This window comes from Echinops telfairi, unplaced genomic scaffold (assembly GCF_000313985.2).
Source record: "Echinops telfairi isolate 266 unplaced genomic scaffold, ASM31398v2 ScPeMD7_5592;HRSCAF=6446, whole genome shotgun sequence".
NCBI lineage: Eukaryota > Metazoa > Chordata > Mammalia > Afrosoricida > Tenrecidae > Echinops > Echinops telfairi.
The window spans coordinates 20363530-20383422 of NW_022109491.1; the positions used below are offsets into that span (position 1 = coordinate 20363530).

General features: G+C 45.8%; 1 protein-coding gene across 1 annotated transcript in view; it reads right to left on the reverse strand.

The window, feature by feature from the left end:
- Positions 1–19893, reverse strand: part of TLDC2 (TBC/LysM-associated domain containing 2) — a 28585-nt gene that overhangs the window by 5059 nt on the left and 3633 nt on the right. The window contains exons 3-5 of the mRNA XM_045295515.1: positions 19481–19645; positions 18697–18849; positions 9646–9741 (exon numbers count right to left, since the gene is read on the reverse strand). Of these exons, the coding sequence (XP_045151450.1) occupies positions 9646–9741; positions 18697–18849; positions 19481–19645 (414 nt within the window). The remainder of the gene's footprint in view (positions 1–9645; positions 9742–18696; positions 18850–19480; positions 19646–19893) is intronic.

Here is a 19893-nt window from a genome sequence, read left to right on the forward strand (position 1 = left end):
GGACTTCAGCTCCAGGACTCTAGCGTAGCTACATGTGTCTCCTCAACAGGAATGTCTCACAGGGAGTGAGCATGTGTCCCGCCTCCAGCGAGCTATTTATCACCTTAGCACCTCCAAATGAGGTCATCAAGCTAAACTGATTGACAGGCTAAACTCCACCCCTTCCCTCGTAAGTCTCAGATTGACAACAGATTATGTAACTAACACAGAGCCATAGTCTCTACATTTGTTAGAATTACCAGAGAGAAGTAAGGAGGGGAGCGAAAATTACTGCTAACAGAATACTAACTTGAGGTTTAAGGTGATGGGAAATTTGCATTGATTTAGGGTAAATTTGCACAGCTGATTGATAAATTGTCCACCTATAAGAAGTTGAACTAGCAAAAGTCATGTGATAGATCTGCTTACAACACCAAAACAGAGTAGCTGCTGAAGCTGCTTGTGTACAACCAAATACTTCATGGGATTCGGTTCCTGGGTTTGGAGGTTTAAAATGATGGTTCTATGGGAAATCCCACTTAATTGGCCTAAGAATGTGTTTACTGCTTCTGTTCTACTTCCTGAAGAAGCAAGGCCTGGTGGAGAAGTGGGATATGGGTTGGGCTGCTAACTGCAAGGTCAGCCGTTTGAAACCACCAGCCACTCCTTGGGAGAAAGATAAGCTTTCTGCCTCTCATAAATAATTGTTGTTTCTAGGTATCAAGCCAGTTCTGAGTCATAGTGACCCTGTGCAAACGGAGCGAGACACCGCCCAGTCCTGCACTGTCCTCACAATGGCTCTTACGTCCGAGCCCATGGCTGCAGCCACTGTGCCAGCCCATCTTCCAGGGCCTTCTTCTTTTTCACTGCCCCTCTCCCCTCCAAAGCACGATGTCTTTCCCAGGAGAACATGTCCAAAGTATGTGAGATGGCTCTTGCGTCTGAGGAGCATTCTGGCTGCACTTCTTCCAAGACAGGTCTGTTTGTTCTTTGGGCAGTCCATGGTATTTTCAATACCGTTCTCCTGTACCATCATTCAAATGCATCGGTTCTTCTTCAGTCTCCCTTATTCAGTGGCCCACGTTCATGCATAGGAGGCAATTGAAAGTCCTACGGCTTGGGTCGGGCGCACCTTAATTCTCAAAGCAACATCCTTGCTTTTCAACACTTAAAAAATGTTTGTGATTTTTATTAATCATTTTATTGGGGGGAGCGCTGGCACATCTTATAACAATACATCATTCAATTGTATCAAGCACATTTGTACATATGTTGCCATCAACATTTCCAAAACATTTTCTTTCTACTTGAGCCCTTGGTATCAGCTCCTCTTTTTTCCCCTCCCTCTCCCACCCTCCTAGCCTTATAAATCCTTATCAATTATATTATTATTTTCTATCTTACACTGTCCAATGTCTCCCTTCACCCACATTTCTGTTATTCATCCCCCTGGAGGGTGGGTTATATATCAACCTTGTGATGGGTTCCCCCTTTCTCCTTCTTCCACACACCCCCCCACCATTTCCCTACCCTCATGATATCACTACTCCCACTACTGTTCCTGAGGGTTTTATCTGTCCTGAATTCCATGTGTTGAAAGCTCTTATCTGTACCAATGTGTGTTCTCCTGTCCAGCCAGATTTGTAAGGTAGAACTGGGTAATGATAGTGAGGGGAAGAAGCATTCAGGAACTAGAGGAATGTTGTGTGTTTCATCAGTGCTATACTGCACCCTTGTTGAATCATCCCTTCCGTTTAACCCTTCTGTGCGAGGATGTCCAATTGTCAACAGATTGGCTTTGGGTCTCCATTCCAAGCCCCCTCTTTCATGTAGATAGAATTATGTTTTGGATCTTTTGCTTTGATCCTGTTGACACCTCATGATCACACAGGCTGGTGTGCTTCTTCCATATGGGCTTATTTGCTTCCCTGCTAGATGGCTGCTTGTTTAACTTCAAGCCTTTAAGACCCCAAATACTATATCTTTTGATAACCAGGCACCATCCACTTTCTTCACCACATTTGCTTATTCACCCATTTTGTCTTCATCGATCGTGCATGTTGGGAAGGTGAGTATCAAAGAGTGTCAGGTTATTAGAACAAAGTGTTCTTGTGTTTAGGAAGGCCTTGATTAGAGGCCCAAAGTCCATCTGCTACCTTAATATTTAACATATAAATATATGTATATTGGCCTCGCTGCATTTCATTATAAATTAATATATTTACATATATACATGCCTATAGCTATACCTCTATAAATAGCTCTTGCCGCCTACTTCTTTTCTCTATTTCCTTTCACCTTCCTCCAGTCCTACTATCATGCTCACCCTCCATTTGGCTCTCGGTAATTCCTCTTGGATACATTGCACTTGACCAAACCCTACCAGGCATTGTATCCCCTCCTTGCCATCAATTTTAGATCTCTTGTTGTTCCCTTCTCCCTGAGTTTGTTAGCTTCTCAACATTTTAAAGAGGTCTTGTGCAGCAGATTTACCCAATGCAAGGTATCATTTGATCTGCTGATGGCTACTTCCGTGAGCATTGAATGTGGATCCAACCAAGAGGAAATCTTTGACAACTTCCATCTTTTCTCCATCCATCACTGATGTTACCTGCTGTCCCAGTTGGGAGGATTTGGGTTTTCTTTACAGTGAGTTGTAATCATACTGAAGGCTGCAATCCTTGATCTTTATCAGCAAGTGTAATGAGTTCTAGTCTCCGAAAGCCATAGGGCATTTCTTCCATGCCCTATCGGGCCACGGTAAGTCAAAATCAACTCAGTGGCAGTGAGTTTGGGTTTCTTTTTGCTTCTACTTCCTGAGTTCTAAAAACTTGCAAGGGGCCACTCCCAGCACTCTGGAGCAACAGAAGGAGAGTCAGGAATGTGGTTAGATGCCTGTGACTTGATTCATGGCAACTTTATGTTTAACAGAACTGAATGCTGCAGGGCCTGTCAGCCATTGGAGTAGTCACTGTGTCAGTGCGTCTGCTACTTGCCTCCATGAACCGGTGTCTCCTTTGTCAGGAGACCAGAAGATCTGGATGGTGCCCAGCTACCATTATGGAATACGTGATCAAAGAGTCTATAGAAGAATCCCAGTCAAAAGGGGGGGAACAGAGGCCTGAAGTTAAACATCTCCTGACCTCTGTATTTTATGGAGCCTACCAGATTTTCTTTATATCGTAAACCAAAAATATTCCCTGAAATCTTTTAAAATAAATGATCATTTAGATTGACCAGTAAAACTGTCCATCATTAACCCATAGTCTCTGGAGCCATGGAGGCTGGATGAAGCCATGGAAATATTGCCCTATGATTCTCTTTAAATATTAACCCAAAAACAACCCCTGAAGTCCTCTTAAAACCAAACAGTAGTTTAACTAGTGAAGAATGTCTTCCTTGAGTATTAGGCTCTTTTAGGATACATCTTTGTGGGGATCAAATTTACCACAGCAACTTGAAAGATACAACATTTAAGCGGCTGTGCGATTGCTAGTGCAGAAGAGGCAACTTAAGTAAAAGATGAAAATGGTTCCACAGTTAAAGGTAAACAATTGATGTCAGTGAGCTCTATGCGGGGTTCCACAGAAAAAGTTTGTGAGAATATCCCATTATCTTCTAACTTCATTTTCCCACAGATTTTGGGAGTCCTCTTGTATAAACAAACACTTGAATTGATATGTGATTTTGCTGTGCATGTTCTCAGCAACAAAAACAACAATTTTCTTTTGACGTTCTGGGCTCAGAAGAGTTGAGGTCATGTTAACAGGTGACCATGAGAAGACAGAGCCATTCGGTCTTTCTTTACTTTCATCCAGAAACATGCCCTACCCTCTACTTAAATCTTACCTCAACACAAGAACACTTTGTTCTAACAATCCAGCATTCTGTGATGCTCACCTTCCTGACAATCGCTGAAGACAAAATGGGTGCAGATGCAAATGTGGTGAAGAAAGCTGATGGTGCCTGGCTATTAAAAGAAATAGTGTCTGGGGTCTTAAAGCCTCTTAGTTAAGCAAGCAGCCATCTAGCAGGGTATAAAGAAAGCCAACATGGAAGAGGAACACCAGCCTGTGCGATCATATGTCGATGGGAAGAGGTATAAGAAGTTCAAAAACAAGCAACCAAATCGATGTGAAGGGGTGTGGATGTCATGGAGACCCAATACCCACCTGTAGGATAATTGGACAACCCCTATCAGAAGGGCCACATGGAAGGGATGATAAATCCAGGGTATGGTATGGCACCGATGAACTACATAACTATCCTCTAGTTCTTTAACATTTCTTCCCCTTACTATTGCTTTTTATTTGTTTTACCTCATTAATCATGTTAGATTTGCGTATGTTTATTTGTATATTTAAGATCGCTCGGTACATGAAAGTCAAGATAGATAACCCTTCAGAAACAGTACTAGGAGTAATGATTTCCTGAGGGTACAGGAAAAGGGGGTGGAGAGCTGATAGCATGGATGACTGTACAACCCCACTCGATGACGTCGAACAACAGAGTTGTATGGGAATGGATATACTGGATTGTGTGAATATGGAAGAAAAAACTATTATAAAAAAAAAGAATAAGGATTCATTGGGGGCAGTAAGGTGGATGAGGAAGGGGACAAAGGGGAGCTGAGATCAAGGAGTTCAAGAAGAAAAAAAAGGTTTGATACTGATTGTGGTGGCAATTGTATAATACCCCTTGATGTGATTGAACTGTGGAATGTTATGATAGCTGTGGAAGCTCCTAATAAAATGGAAGGGGGAAAAGGCACGTGCCCTACAAACTGGGTGGTTTGTAAGCATTCAGAAGAAGAAACTAAGACCACGTTCATGCCCTTGGATTGAATATTCCATAGACAAATCCTGATCAAATGTGGGGAAATGCTGGCAGAATTTCAAATTCTCAGACTCCAGGTTCCTGGATGCTGGATGAATCCCTGAAACGAATGCCTTGAGATTCTCTTCCAAATGTAAACCAAAAATATCTTCTTAATCTTCTTAGGGAGCAGTGGGACAACTCCGAAAAGGAGGGTAAGAATGGGTGCACAACTGGAAGAACAGCATCAATGTCACTGAATTATAAAGGTGTAGAAATGGTTGGATTGATGTATGTTTCCCCTGTACATTTCCAATAACAAGTAACCCTACTGGACAGTTTGACTCGGTGACATGGGATTGCTGTGAGTCAGAATCTACTCCACGGGAACAGCTCTGTTTGGGGGTTTTAAACTCACTCACTGCTGTTGAATCGAAGCCGATGCCGGCTCGTAGCGCCTCTGTAGGACAGGGTAGACCTGCACCGTAGGTTTCTGAGATGGAACTTTTGACAGGAATAGAAAGGCCCATCTTACTCCTGTGGAGTGGCGGGTGGTTTCAAACTGCTGACCTTGCCGATTGCAGCCCAATTCATAACCACTACGTCACCAGGACTCCAGTGATGATAAATGCCAAGGAGAAAAATGAAGCAGAGAGAGGCAAGAGGATTTCCAGAGTGTGGGATATTGTCATTTTAAATCTGGTCATCAGGAAGGTCTCACTGAGATGGCAAGTAGCATTTGGACAGCATCTTGAACCCCGTGGAAGGACATGCTAAGTAGACCAGTGAGTGCAAATGTCCTGTGGTAGGAACATGTTTGAGGACCAGCCAGGAGGCCAAGGTGGCTGAAACAAAATGAGGTAAAGGGGAAAGTAGCAAGATACGACATCAGAGAGGGGACCGAGGGGACTGGGACTTACAGGTCATTGTGAGAACTTTGTCTTTTCTCTGAGTGAGAAAGGACAGTGTGGGGCAGAGCAGCGGTGTGATCAGCGTTCCCCTTTGAAAAGCTCAGTGCGGCTGCAGTGGAGGACTGAGGGCCGAGGCAGGAGGATCTGTTAGGAGGCTGTAGCAAGGACACGGCTAGGAATGGTGGTGGCTTGAATGAGGGTGGCAGAGATAGAAGGGGAGAGAAGGCATGGGCCGCAGGGTTGGCTGACGATTCAGATGTGACAGCTGCGACATTCCGTGCAGGAGTACTCCCAAGATGTTGGGTCTCAGCATTAGGGTCGTGGAAGGCAGGCAGCGCCAGGCGGGAGGAGCAGGTTTTGCAGAGGCACACCAGGCGCTCCGTTCGGATGTTTGGTCTGAGACCCACGTGGAGACGCTGAGCAGCAGTTCAGAAACATCAGCACACGGGTGGCCTGGAGAAGCGAGGGTGCTTAGAGAGGAGACTGGAGCCCCAGGACCCTTCAGTGCACGTTCCAGGAGGAAGTTGCAGTGGAGTCTGCAGCGGGTTGTTGAGAACTCGGGGCTGGTGAACGGAGGAAGTCGGTGGTGATGACTAGTCCCCAGCAGTGATTCACCGTGAAGGACTCCTCTCCTGCTTCCTCAGGAGCCCTGGTGACACAGGGTTTGACACTTGAGCTCCTAGCATAACCAACAGTGGGAAACCAGCAGGCCCGTGAGGGAGAAAGGTGAGGCTTTCTACTCCTTGGAAACCCACAGAGGCCGTTCTGTTCCATCCTGTGGGGTCGCTGTGAGTCTGGATTGACTGCAGCTGTCGCGCGTTTAGATTTTGAGTCTCTATCTCCTGATAGGATTATCAGGCTGGCTCCTGGAGGCGATGTAACAGTGATGGTGTGTTTTCCTATCAACAAAGGAATCCAGGACGCCTGTGATATCCTCCTTATGAGAACAGATGGCCGTACACTTACTTGGGGGTGATCAGTAGCTTCCTTGGTCTGCGGGTTCATGTCAATTAGAGAGGAGGTCTCTAAATGCAAATCAAGGGCCTTGGAACTCATTCTTCACCCATTGAACAGAGATGCTTCTCACGGGCACGTGGTCCCAACGCAAAAGGACATACCCTCTCTCACACGCTGATCCTCACCTCTCCACGCCCTACCTGGCCTTCCTCCAGGTGCCTGTTCTCTCCAACTTCTGTGCCTGCGCAGTAGGAAGACGCCTCTGTGTGCCCTTTATCACCTGGTGCTCACCTATTTGTCCGTGAGGACAGCACAAGAACCTGCTCCTCCAGGAAGTCTCCCATGGCCTCCTAACCTCCATCCAGTATGGATACCCCTTCTGAGGCTTCTAGATCCCTCTGTGATCTTTCACAGGGCTCATCGCCCACTCCCCCAGCCTGGGAGCATCTCAAGGCAGGGAAGCTCTGTATTTCAGAGAGGTGGTGTCCTTCTGTGGCTAAGGGCCTAGACGACCTATACCACCTCTCACCCTCATCACTGGCTTCAGCAAGTTACTCAGCCGAATTCTCTGGGACTGTCTCCTCCTCTGGAAGATGGAGAGGAATCTAACACCTAGGAAGTACCCAATGGGGCTTTTGTAATGCTTACACGGACTACTTTGCAAATGATCACAGCAGCTCCTGGCAGGCAGCTAGCTGGCTGTGGTAAATATATACAGACACCTGCGGATGAAGCTCGTTTGCCTTTTCTGTTTGGGCAATTCAGTGACAGTCACTGGGTCCGTCGTGCTGTACAACCATCAACACTATTTCTAAAATGTCACATCACCTTTAGCAAAAATCCGCTGTCCCCCAAGCAAAGAAGCGATGATTGTTTCACAGAAGCAGTAGGCTCCAGGCCAACCACTTAATGTAGTGGTTCTCCACCTTCCTGATGCCACGGCCCTTCCTTACAGTTCCTCATGTTGTGGTGACTCCCAACCATAACATTACTGTCATTGCTACTTCATCCCTGTTCATTTTGCTACTGTTATGAATCGTCATGTAAATATCTGAGAGGCAGGATGTATTTTCATTGTTACCAATTGAACACCATTAAAGCATAGTGATTCATCACAAAACAATATGTAATTTTATATTGTGAAATATTTATGTGCTTTCCAATGGTCTTAGGCGACCCCCATGAAAGGGTCATTCGACCCTCCCCAAAGGGGTCGCGGCACAGGTTGAGAACCGCTGACTTAATACTTAGTAGCTTTATTCACTAAACAGCCCAGAGGTGGAAAAACGTTTGCATGAGAGATGTTGGGAGCTACTTCTATTCCTCCTCCCTCAAAAATCCTACCTCCTTAGAAGCTCATGCTATCTGATTTGACCAGCCACACTTTGCCCTGTCACCTCCTCTCATCATCTCCCAGTCACCCCTGTGTTATTAATCAGTCTTGCGCTCTGGATTACCAACACCCACCCAACTTTTCATTGTCTTAGGGAGCCTTGGTGGTGTAGTGACCGCGCACTCCACTCCCAGCAATGGCTCCGTGAGGAAAACAAAGACCCCTGTAAAGCTTATAGCACCAGAAACCCTAGGGAGCAGTTCCACGCTGTTCCTAATCCACCCACTATGGAAGCTCCGGGTTTGCATAGACCCATTCAGGACCTCTTAAAGCCTCGCTACAGGAGAGCAGGGGACTTGCTCGGGGCTAATCAAGCACCGCTTTCATCTTCACCCTCAGGGCAAGTCTTATTCACCGCGAATTTGCAGGTCACCGCAGGGAGGAGACTCTAATCTCTTCTTACTTACCCACTCCATTTCCACCCCCCGCAGGAGCACAGGGCAGATTTCTTTTGGCTTTTGGATGCACTCAAGGCAGTGCTTGGGTGGACGTGTGTGTGTTTTGTTTTTCCCTCCCCCCAGACTTGTCGATTGTCAGTGGCATTCATTACTCTCAAGCCTCATTCAACCATGGAGCATTCCATCCCCGCCCTCACACGCATTCAGATGGTGTGTGTCACTGATTGTGAACACTTGGAGGAGAGAGTTCATGCCCCGCTCCGCTCCTTGTCCTCGCATGGCCAGTGATGCTGACCCTGCCTCCCAGGGTCATGGCCTGGAGCTTGTCCTCAGTGATGGCAACCCCCTCCCCAGACGATTTCCAATGCCCCTCCCTCTGTCTTCCAACACACTACTGAACTTTGCCACGGAACACTTTCCCCTCCAGGAGACCTCCCATCCGCTGAGCCCACCTTCGTCTCATTAGCCTCCAAGTCCCTCTGCCTTCCCCGCCCTCCTTGGCAAGTCTAAGTTCCGTGGTCTATGTTGTATTTTCACTCCCTTACCAGGACCGTAACTCCCTCCCCTTCTGTGAATCCAGCTTGGCAAAACCACGGTCTGAGACGACCCTCTCATGCCCTTTCACCAGGCTTGCCCCTACGGAGCCAAGCGTCGCTGGAGAGAAGCATCCAACCACAGCTACGGGCTTGTCTTCCGAGCCATGACCTCTGAGTCCACTGCCTCCCTGTTCTTCTGTTTCTCTGCTGAGCTTCCTTCCTCCTCCTGAGAGGACTGTTCTATTCAGCAGACAGACCTGCTCTCCCCGGGAGCCTTCACACCCCTGATCCAGCTCACGCTAAGCTACTGATTTCAGCCCAGGTGCCATTCAAATACCAAAGACAGCAGGCCTAGGCTGGTTCCTGTTCTCACCATCAGTCCCTTAGGTTTACCATTCTGTGCCCTTTGTCCTTATAGCTTGTGTCAGGTAAGCAATACCACTCACTCCCCTGAGCACCACCACCCCGCACCTGTTCTTTCTTTCTTTTTTTCTTTCTTTATGAGTGAGGATGCCCAGGGCAGACCCTGCTTCATGCCCTCTGTGAAAGATAGCAGGATGCCAGGCAGTCCAGCGTGGGAGGGGGGTGGATGAGGCTGGGGCCCCTGGGAGCCCTGGAGCATCGTCCTACCATGGGCTCCATTCTCGTCCAGTTACCTTCAGCTCTGGGGAGAAGGAGAAGAGGAACATCTCGCCGGTGCCGTAGAAGCCTTTGCTCAGTCGGAGAGCCGAGGAGGAGAAGGCCCCGAACATCTGGAAAACAGAAGAGCTCGGGTCTGCGGTCAAAGGGAGCTGGAACGTTGCTCAGGCAACCTCCACACTCTTGACTTGGTGTGTGACCTTAGCCTCCTGGGACCCTACCTGGGAAGCCTGGGCAAAGACAAACCAACCTCACTGCCATGGAGTTGAGGTTGACCGGTGACCCTCTAGGACAGGGTGGAACTGCCTCTGGGAGTTTCCAAGACTGTTCACTCAGTATTTGTTTTTTACTGGTGTACAGAGCTCATTATTTAAAACTGAGAGTTTGTATCTGTTTTGGAAAGTATTTTGCCCTCATTTATTAATTATGACAATTTCAAGCATACAGAAAAATTAAAAGCAAGGTACAGATGCCTTTCAGCTAGGTTTAATACTTGTTTTATCTCACTTGTTATAAATTTTTCTGACCCACTTAAAAGTAAATTCCGGGGGCATTTCTACCTTACGTTATAGGGTCAAGTTGAGTCAGCACTGACTTGATTGCAATGGAAGTATGCCCCGGTGAATTGATTGATAATATTCTCTAACATAAAATGACAATGATGGGTCCAGGTGGACCAGAACACACATATAAACCATAGATGATAGATGGATGTATGGATGGATTTGGGGCTTGCACTTAATTCTAGCCCTAACTGAAGAATAATTAGTTCTTATCATATGGCCCTGTTTGATACTCACCTTCATTAAGAGATCACTGAAGATATGGGTACTATAGCAAAGTGCGGTGAAGAAACTAGATGGTGCCCAGCTATCAGAAAGAATGTGTCTGGAATCTTTTTTTTTTTTTTAACATTTTATTAGGGGCTCATACAACTGTTATCCCAATCCATACACACATCAATTGTGTAAAGCGCATTTGTACGTCGTTTCTCAAAAGTGTCTGGAATCTTAAAGGCTTGTTTTGAAATAAGCAACCATCTAAGTGAGGTATCAACTAAGTCCACAAGGAAGAAGCACACCAGCCTGTGTGATCCAAGGATTGTAAATAATACAATCCAAATCTAAAGGACAAAATGGGATCAGAGTTGAAATTGTGAACACCTGGTTTCCAGAAGGCTATGGATGGCAGGGAAGATCAAAATCCATTTACAGGGTTCACATGTGGATTAAGCTTCTGATGAATCCCCTCTGATCACAGTTGAGGGATGTGAACAGCTGTTATCAGACAGAGAACATTGTAAAGGGGAGTATCTCAGTCATAGGTCAAAATGCAATGTCATCTTGTGATAGGTTTATTGTGCCAACCTGGCCAATAGGAACATTTGGGATTAATCAGGTCGCAGTTTGAGAGAAATTGCTCTGCAAGGCCTGCTCCTGTCTCGTGCTCTCTAGTGATTGGACCAGCGTGCTGCTGCTTTAGCTAGTGCTCTCCCTCAACCTGTGTGCTACACCACCTGTGGGCCAAGCCAATTTGTGGATCACGGGTCTTGTCTCTACAGCTTGAGGCTCCCTCAAGACCTGCTTTGCCAAGCTGCTGTTGTGTACGTTGTTTGAGCTTGAGGCTGGTGGATGCTGTCGCCTTGCATTGTTAAATATCCCATCTGGGCCTGCTTCGCTAAGCTCCCGAGCTACTGACCGGCCCTGCTGTTTGCTGCCTGTGGGCAGACTCTACCTGCCTTGCCTGAAGAGTACTCCTCTGTCCGCTTCCTTGATCTTGGACCCAGCAGCCCACATGGGTCAAAGGACTTCCAGTATATTAACTGTTCCATGAACATGAGTTGAATTGGGCCCTCTGTACTACTGTGTGGACTAATTAGCTGTTACACTCCTTCTCCCTCTATAAACCTATATAGTTTTGTTTCTCTAGTGAACCCTGCCTAACACATATCTGATGTTCCTTATGACCCATTTTAAAGTTGTTTCAGTTTAAAAAAAAAAAAAGGGAAGGGGGAATACACATGGAGTAAGCTCCTGGTGAATCCCCTGTGACCGTGGACCAGGGATGTGACTAGCCTTGCTAACGTGCAGAATGCACTGCAAAGTGGACTGTTGTGAATGCAGCTAGGTCTAACTTTAGCACCCCATCATTTGTTCCCCCTCTGATCCATTTAACTTTGTTCTAGTTTTTAATATTTTCTGCTTTCTTTTTGATTGAGGTTTTTTCTCTGTTTTACTTTGTTATTCTTGTTAGTTTTGTTCATTCATTTGTTTTTCTTTTAATGTTTTTCTATATATGAAATCCAGAATAGGTAAATCTAGAGATATGGTAACTGGATTAATGGCTCCTTGGGTGTACGGCGGGGCAGGCCTGGGGAAATGGAGAGCTAATAGAGTATAAGAATGAAGAAAATGATCTAAACCTGATTGTGATGATGTAGAACTTGTCTTGATGTCTATATAAGATAGGTAAAATAAACAATTGCAAGGAGAAAACAACGGGACCAACATTTCCAGGGGGACAGGGTAGAGGGGGAGGTGGGTGAAAGATAGGGGCTACCCAACAAACCCAGGAACAAGGGAACAAGAGATCTAAAAATCTCTTGTTGCCTGGTGGGGTTTGATCAAGTGCATTGTAGCTCAGGGGAATTACTGAGAACCAAATGAAGGTTCAACATGATAGTGGGTCAGGAGGAAAGTAAAAGGAAATAGAAGAAAGAACTAGAAGGCAAAAGACATTTATAGAGGTCTAATACAGGCATGAACATATGTAAATATATTACTTTATAATGATAGGGATATAGGTCTATGTAAAAATATTTATATATTAAGTATCAAGGTAGCAGACGGACATTGGGTATCTACTTAAGTCCTCCCTCAACACAAGAACGTTTTATTCTAATGACCTGGCATTCTGTGATACTTTCCCAACATGATTGCTGAAGACAAAATGGGTGCATAAGCAAATGGGGCGAAGAAAGCTGATGGTACTGGCTATTAGAAAATATAGTATCTGGGGTCTTAAAGGCTTGAAGTTAAACAAGTGGCCTTCTAGCAGGGCAGCAACAAAACCCACATGGGAGAAGCACATACACCAGCTTGTGTGATCATGAGGTGTTGATGGGTTTAGGTATCAGGCATCAGAAGACCCAAAACAATCATATCAATACACACGAGGGGGGTCAGAGTCGAGACCCAAAGCCCACCTGTAGATAATTGGACATTCCCTCACAGAAGCGACCCAAAGAAGGGACAAGCCAGCCAGGGTGCAGTATAGCACCGTCAAAACATGCAACATCCCTCTAGTTCTTTAATGCTTCCTCCACCCCCACTACCATGACCCCAGTTCTTTCTACCTTACAAATCCAACTAGAACAGAGCATGTTTACTGGTACAGATAAGAGCTCACAATATACAGAATCCAGGACAGATAAATCCCTTGGGATCAATAATGGGGGTAGCGATACCCTGAGGGTAGGGAGAAGGTGGGGGCAGAAAGGGGGAGGGGGGAATTAATCGCAGTGATTGGCATATTAACCCCACCCTTCGGGCCAAACAACAGAAACATGGGTGAAGGGTAACAGTAGATGGTGTCATTTATGAAAATAATAATAATTTGTTATTTATCAAGGGGTCACAAGGGTGGGGGAGGAAGGGGAAAAAAGATGAGCTGATACCAAGGGCTCAAGTAGAAAGAAAATGTTTTGAAAATGATGATAGTAACATATGTACAAATGTGTTTGATACAATTGATATATAGGTTGTTATAAGAGCTGTAAGAGCCCCCAATAAAATGATTTATTAAAAAAAAAACCCGAGGTTCGAGCATAACTGTTTTTATGAAAAAATTCACTATGACCAGAGAGAACCTTCCCAGGTGACACCACTGGATGCACTAATTCAGAGCAAGTTGCTGTTTGCCTAGCTGGAAAAATGTACTATGAAAGCTTTGCCCAATGGAGCTTTTTACCGTTTATTCTTTTTGGGGGGTACCCCCTCATATGCAATGAAACTGCTGGCAAAAATAGTAAATTGCAAACATTATGATCCTTTGCCCTTAAATAGTTCAGTGCCCAAGAATGAGGATTCTTCCTAAATCACCACCACACGATAGACACGCCTAAGAAAATTAACAGTAATCCTGTGACATTATCGAGTCTCTAATTCATATTCCACGTTCTCTAGTTATCCAGATAGTATTTTTATATCCCACTTTAAAAACAAAACATTTTCAATAGCTATGGTCCTACCACTTATCTGCCAGTTTGTGGAACATTGGTGGCTTGAGTGTCACAGTGATGCTAGAATCTATGCCACCGCTTACTCATGGCGAAATACCAGCAGGTTTCAGAGCTTCCAGACCAAGAGCAGAGAAGAAAGATGGAAGAGCTATTCCACTTCTGCAAAATTAGCCACTGAAAACCTTCTGAATAGTAGTGGGAAGCCACTCAAAATACGACTGGGGAAGAACTGCGTCCCCAAAGTAGAGTTAACCTTAGTGATAAAGATGCAGCAAAGGTTTAAGTACCTTCATTCGCTGGTGTGGCACAACTCACAATCAGAAGGGTTAGCTGCAAACATCCATTAATAATCAGAACATGGAATGTATGATGTATAAGTCTGGGGAAATTGGAATTAGTCAAAAGTGAAATGGAACACATGAAGATCAGGGTCCTCGGCATTAGTCCGTGTCGGTGGACTGGTACTGGCCATGTTAACTTAGACGAGCCCATGATTTACCATGCTGACAAGGACAAGTTAAGAGGCCTGGCATCACACTCCTGATCAAAAAAGACATTTTAGGATATACCTTTAAGTCCAATACTGTCAATGCTTGTTTAAAAAAGGAAAAATTCTACCAACTTCTTCAGTCTAAAATTGACCAAACATGTCATCCAGATGCATTGCTATTGGCTGGCAATATCAATTGGAATGCAAACGTTGGAAACAGAGAGGAAGGTATCAGTAGTTAGAAAATATGGCGTTGGTGATAGAAGTGAAACTGGAAATAGCATGATAGAATTTGGCAAGAGCAGGTCTGTTTTGGAAGAAGCACAACCAGAATGCTCCTTAGAGGCCAGGAGGCCTAGACTTTGTCTCAGGTGGTCAGGAGAGACCAGCCCCTGGAGAAGAGCATCATGCTTGATAAAGTAGAGGCACATCGAAAAAGAGGAAGGCTCTCAACAAGATGGTTTGACACTGTGGCTGCAACAATAGGCTCAAACATGAGAACAATTGCCCGGATGGCTCAGTACCAGGCAGTGTTCCATTCTATAGGCTCCCTGTCAGTTGGAACCGACTGGACGGCAGTACCTAACAACAATGATTTTTTCATTGCAAACACCTTTTTCAACATCATACATGGAGGTCTCACCAAATGGAATCTAAAGGAAGCAAATTGACCATATTTATGGGAAGAGATGGTGGTGAACTTCAATATTGTCAGCCAAAATTAGGCCAGGATGTGACAGTGGACCCGACCTACAAATGCTCATCAAGTGCTCATCTGCAAGTTCAGGTTGAAGCTGAAGAAAATGAGAATGAATCCATGAGAGCCCAGATAAGCCCTTGAGTATATGCCACCTTAATTTTTAGAACATCTCAAGAAGACAGAGAACACATTCAATACTAATACCCAAAGACCTGACAAATTGTGGGATACATCAAGAAAGCAAAAGGCCATTAAAAGTCAGGAAAGAAAAGACCAAAGTAATTTTAGAATAAACTCTTAAACTCACTCTTGAATGTAGGGTAGCTAAAGCAAGTGAAAGAACTGAAGAACTCAAAGAGCTGGACAGAACGTTTCAAAGGGCAGTTCCAGAAGACAGAGTCAAGTATTGTAATGAGATGTACAAAATCTGGAGTTATAAAGCCAAAAGAAAAGAATTTACTTACTCGGCATTTCACAAACTGGAAGAACTGAAGGAAAAATTCAAACCTTGAATTACAATATTGAAGGGTTCTATGGCCAAAGTATTGAGAGATGCAGGGAGCATCGAAAGAATATGGAATAGGGTTCACCAGGGAGGGAGGCGGGGAGGGGAGGAAACTGATACTGAGCTGATACCAAGGGCTCAAGCAGAAAGCAAATGTCTTGAGAAGGATGATGGCAACATATGTACAAATGTGCTTGACACAGAAGATGGATGTATGGATTGTGATAAGAACTTTACAAGCCTCCAATAAAGTGATTTGTTTTTTTTAAAAAAGAATATGGAATGAATACACAGAGCCACTATTAGTCAATGTTGAACTACTTCAAGAAGTAGCATATGATGAAGAACCGGTGGTATTGAAGGAAGAAGTCTAAGTTGCACTGAAGGCATGAATGGAAACCACGGCTCCAGGAATTGAGAGAGTACCAGCAGGGATACTTCAACAAGCTGATGAAGCCCCGGAAGCACTCCCTAGTCTATGCCAAGGAATTTGGAAGACCTGACTAACCAGCCAGAAGAGATCCATATTTGTACCCATTCCAAAGATAGGTGACGCAATAGAGTGCTGAAATTATAGAACACTATAAAAAATTATAGAACAACATTAATTTCACATACACATATAATTTTGCTGAAGATAATTCAAAAACAGTTGCAGCAGTACATCCATAGGGAGCTGCCAGACATTCAAGTTGGGATTAGAAGAATGAAGGACAGTATTGCTGATGTGAGGTGAATTTTGGCTGAAAGCAGAGAATACCAGAAAGATGTTTACTTATGCTTTATTGAATATGCAAAGGTATTCGAGTGTGTGGCTCAGACCAGACTATGGATAACATTTTGGAGAATGGAAATTTCAGAGCACTTCCTTGTGTTCATGCAAATCCTGTACAAGGATCAAGAGCCAGTCTTTCAAACAGAACAAGGGAATGCTGCCTGCTCAGATATCAGGGAAAGTGTGTGTCAGGGTGGTCGCCTTTAACCATACTTATTCCATCTGTATGCTGAGCAAATCGTTGGAGAAGTTGGAATATACAAAGACGACCTCGAGGAAGGTTCATTAACAACCTGCCAAAGGCAGAGGACACAAACTTGATTGTGGAAAGCCAGAAAGACTGGAAGCCCTGGTGGCGAAAACCAAAGACTGGACCAATAAGACATCACCCAGTTGGGGGACTTTAGTTTTCTTTCCATTGAGTTGTCATCCCTACTCCGTTTATCAGTTGATTAATGGAGAAAAGACTGAAGCTGTCAAGGATTTCATTTTAATTGCTCCACAATCCATGTTTATGGAAGCGGCAGTCAAGAAATCAAATGACATCTTACATTGGGGAAATGTGCACAAGATTGTCAAGAGCAGAGCGATCACTTAGAGGACTAAGGTGTACTTGACTCAAGCCGTAGTGTTTTCAGTCACCTCTTCTGCATGTGAAAACTGGACGACGAATAAGGAGACCACAGAAGACGTCATGCATTTGATTGATGGTCTTGGTGAAGGATGTGGAAAGTATCTGGGCTGCTTAGAAACAACGATGGATTGGAACCTCAACCTTTAGTTTAGCAACTGATTGCAAACCACTTGTGCCAACATTTACCAAAACACACGCCAAACCCAATGCTGTCAAGTCCATTCTAGCTCATGAGGACCCGACAGGATGGTAGAACTACTCCTTAACGGTTTCTAAGAGTATCTGGATGAGATTCCTCTTTCTCCCACGGGTTGACTACAGACCTTGTAGTTAGCGTCCAGGTGTGTCACCCACAGCATCCCCAAAGCTGCTTTCTATCACACCACATGTTGTGGATGTCACGTTCTGACTCACGTGGCCCTACACACAACAGGCCTCAACACTGCCCGGGTCTGTGCCATCCTTGCAATTGATGTCACGTTTTGACCCCAATGCTGCAGCCCCTGTGCCAATTCACTTTGTGAATGGTCTCTTCTTCACAGACCCTCTACCCAGCCTGATGTTCTCTGCGAGGGACTCTGCTGACAATGCGCCCACGTGCCTCTAAGGAGCATCGTAGCGGCACATCTTCCAAGAGAGATTGTCACCGATGCCATATTTTACAACTGCTGGTCGTCACCAACTTTCTCATTCCAATTGCCAATGCATCTTTTTTTTTTAATTAAAAAAGTCTTTTAATGCCAATGCATCTGGATTGCAAGTTTGATCAACTTCAGACTAAAGGCATTGGTAGAATTATTCAATTTCTTCAAGACTGGCTTTAGTGGTGGGTGTGTAAATTTGAATAATAGTTGTATGAAGTGGGATTCCTTATAGGCATATAGACATTATTCCGTCACAAACAGCATTGTATCTCGAGACAGATCTGGAAATGTTCTTTGTGACAATGGCTGCAGTGTTATGCCTCTTGAATGAGTCATTCGGGCATGATAAACCAAATGAGTGTCTAAGTCAACCTGGCCAATTCCAGTCCAGTTCAGCTAATGCCTAGGCTATTGATCTTTATGCAGTCCACCAATTTTCCTAGATTCATAATTTGTACACTGCTCATTCCAACGATGAGTGGATATTCATAACTGTTTCTCCTGATTGTGAGCCAGGTCCCATTAGCTGGTCTCTGACAGCGTGACTCTGTCCACATCATTGAGGTTGACTCCACTTTGAGGGGGCAGCTCCTTCCCTGGTCCGAGTTTGAGAGCCTTCCTGCCTGAGGGGTTCATTTTCCAGCCCTCTACCTGACAGTGTTCCACTGCTTTCCCCCAGGTTTTCAGCGGCTAATTTCTCAGAAGAAAGTCTACCTCCTTTGTAGTCTGTTCTTAGTCTGGACACTCTGCTCCAGCCTGTTCACCACAGGGGACCCTGCTGGTACCTGCAATAGCTTCCAGCATCACAGGCACCCCCAAACCACCACAGGGAAACCGACAGGGGAGAGGCTGTGCCTCACCAGACACAAAGCGCTGACTACACCCGTGCAGAAGGGATGGAGGAGGGCTATAAATGATGAGTCAGGGGAGGGCACTGAGCAGGGTAGCCGTCAGTGCCATCACCAGTGTCCATTATCGATAAATTGATCGGTCACCTCTTCCCTCTCATCCCTGAGGCAGTCCAATGGTGGTTGGGAGCCCCTGAACCTCAGGTTGGGGGCCTTGGCCCAGCCCGCTCACCTGCCCATCCTGGTCCCTCAGTGCCAGCAGCACCGGCCCACCGTGGCCTTCCATCTGCCGGTATAGGTTCCGCAGGCTGAAGCCGTCCCTCGCCGTGCAGAAGGCCAGACGCCAAGAGTGTCCAGTGACTCTCCGAGGCAGGTGGAGGCTGAGCTGGGACAGGACTGGAAGTGAGCAGGGGACTCCTCCCCCTCCCACCTTTCTCCTGTTTGAACCTTGGGCTCCGGCGGTGGGGTGGGGGGGATCCCAAAAAGACTAGAGTTGAATCGCCACCACTCACACAGGCGTGGTGCTTTTCAGAGGATTGTGGTTTCCTGTGTCCAGGGCACTTCTGTGACTATTCACGATGGCCTTTGGAGATAAGGCTTATTGTTCCCATTTTACAGGTGAGGACACTTTACTTTGAGAGGTGAAGCAACCTGCCCAAAGCTCACGTAGGGAGTAAATGGCAGAGGCAGAATTCAAAGCCACGCCTACTTTAGGACCCTCTTCCCTTGGTCACCCTGGTTCCTAGAGGCTGGAGAATCAATGTGATGCTGCTCCCCCACTCTCCTTCTCCCCATTCTCTGCCTAGCCTCAGCTTCAGTTCCCAAAGACTGGCTCTCTTCCTTCATTATCTCCGTAACCTCCTGGCCGAGTGAAGAAATGATTTCCCCAGTAACATGGTGAGCCAGAGACTGAACCGGAGTGACTCTGGATGCCCTTAGCCTGGATAGGGTAGAGCAGGAGGGTGGGTCCCTTAAGCTCAGGGCTGAAGTCCTTGGATCACAGGTAGTGGCCGAACCTGCTTAATCTCTGAGGCACCCAGCACCTGGCTGGCTTCTGCAAGGTGGGTTTCCGTGGGATCTTCAAAAGCAGGAGCTGTGACTGAGGCTGGAGCTTCCTTCTCCTTTTCGGTCTCCTCCTCCTCCCCCTCCTCCCCAGACAGGGCATCCTCCACCTGGCTGGGCTGTGGGGAGACACAAAGGCCTGGTGAGCCCAGGAATAACGAAGTACCAGCTTCCCTATCCCCTGAGTCCAGGCCCCTGCCCTCATCCCAGCCCAGAGCGGGCTAGGAAGTTTCCACAGACAGACAAAACTGCTGCTGCCAGCCTGTATTACCCTCCCTTGCCTTTGGTAGCCTAGGCCAGAAGCACCCCTCTCCAGACACACACACACACACACACACACACACACACACACACACACCATCAGCTG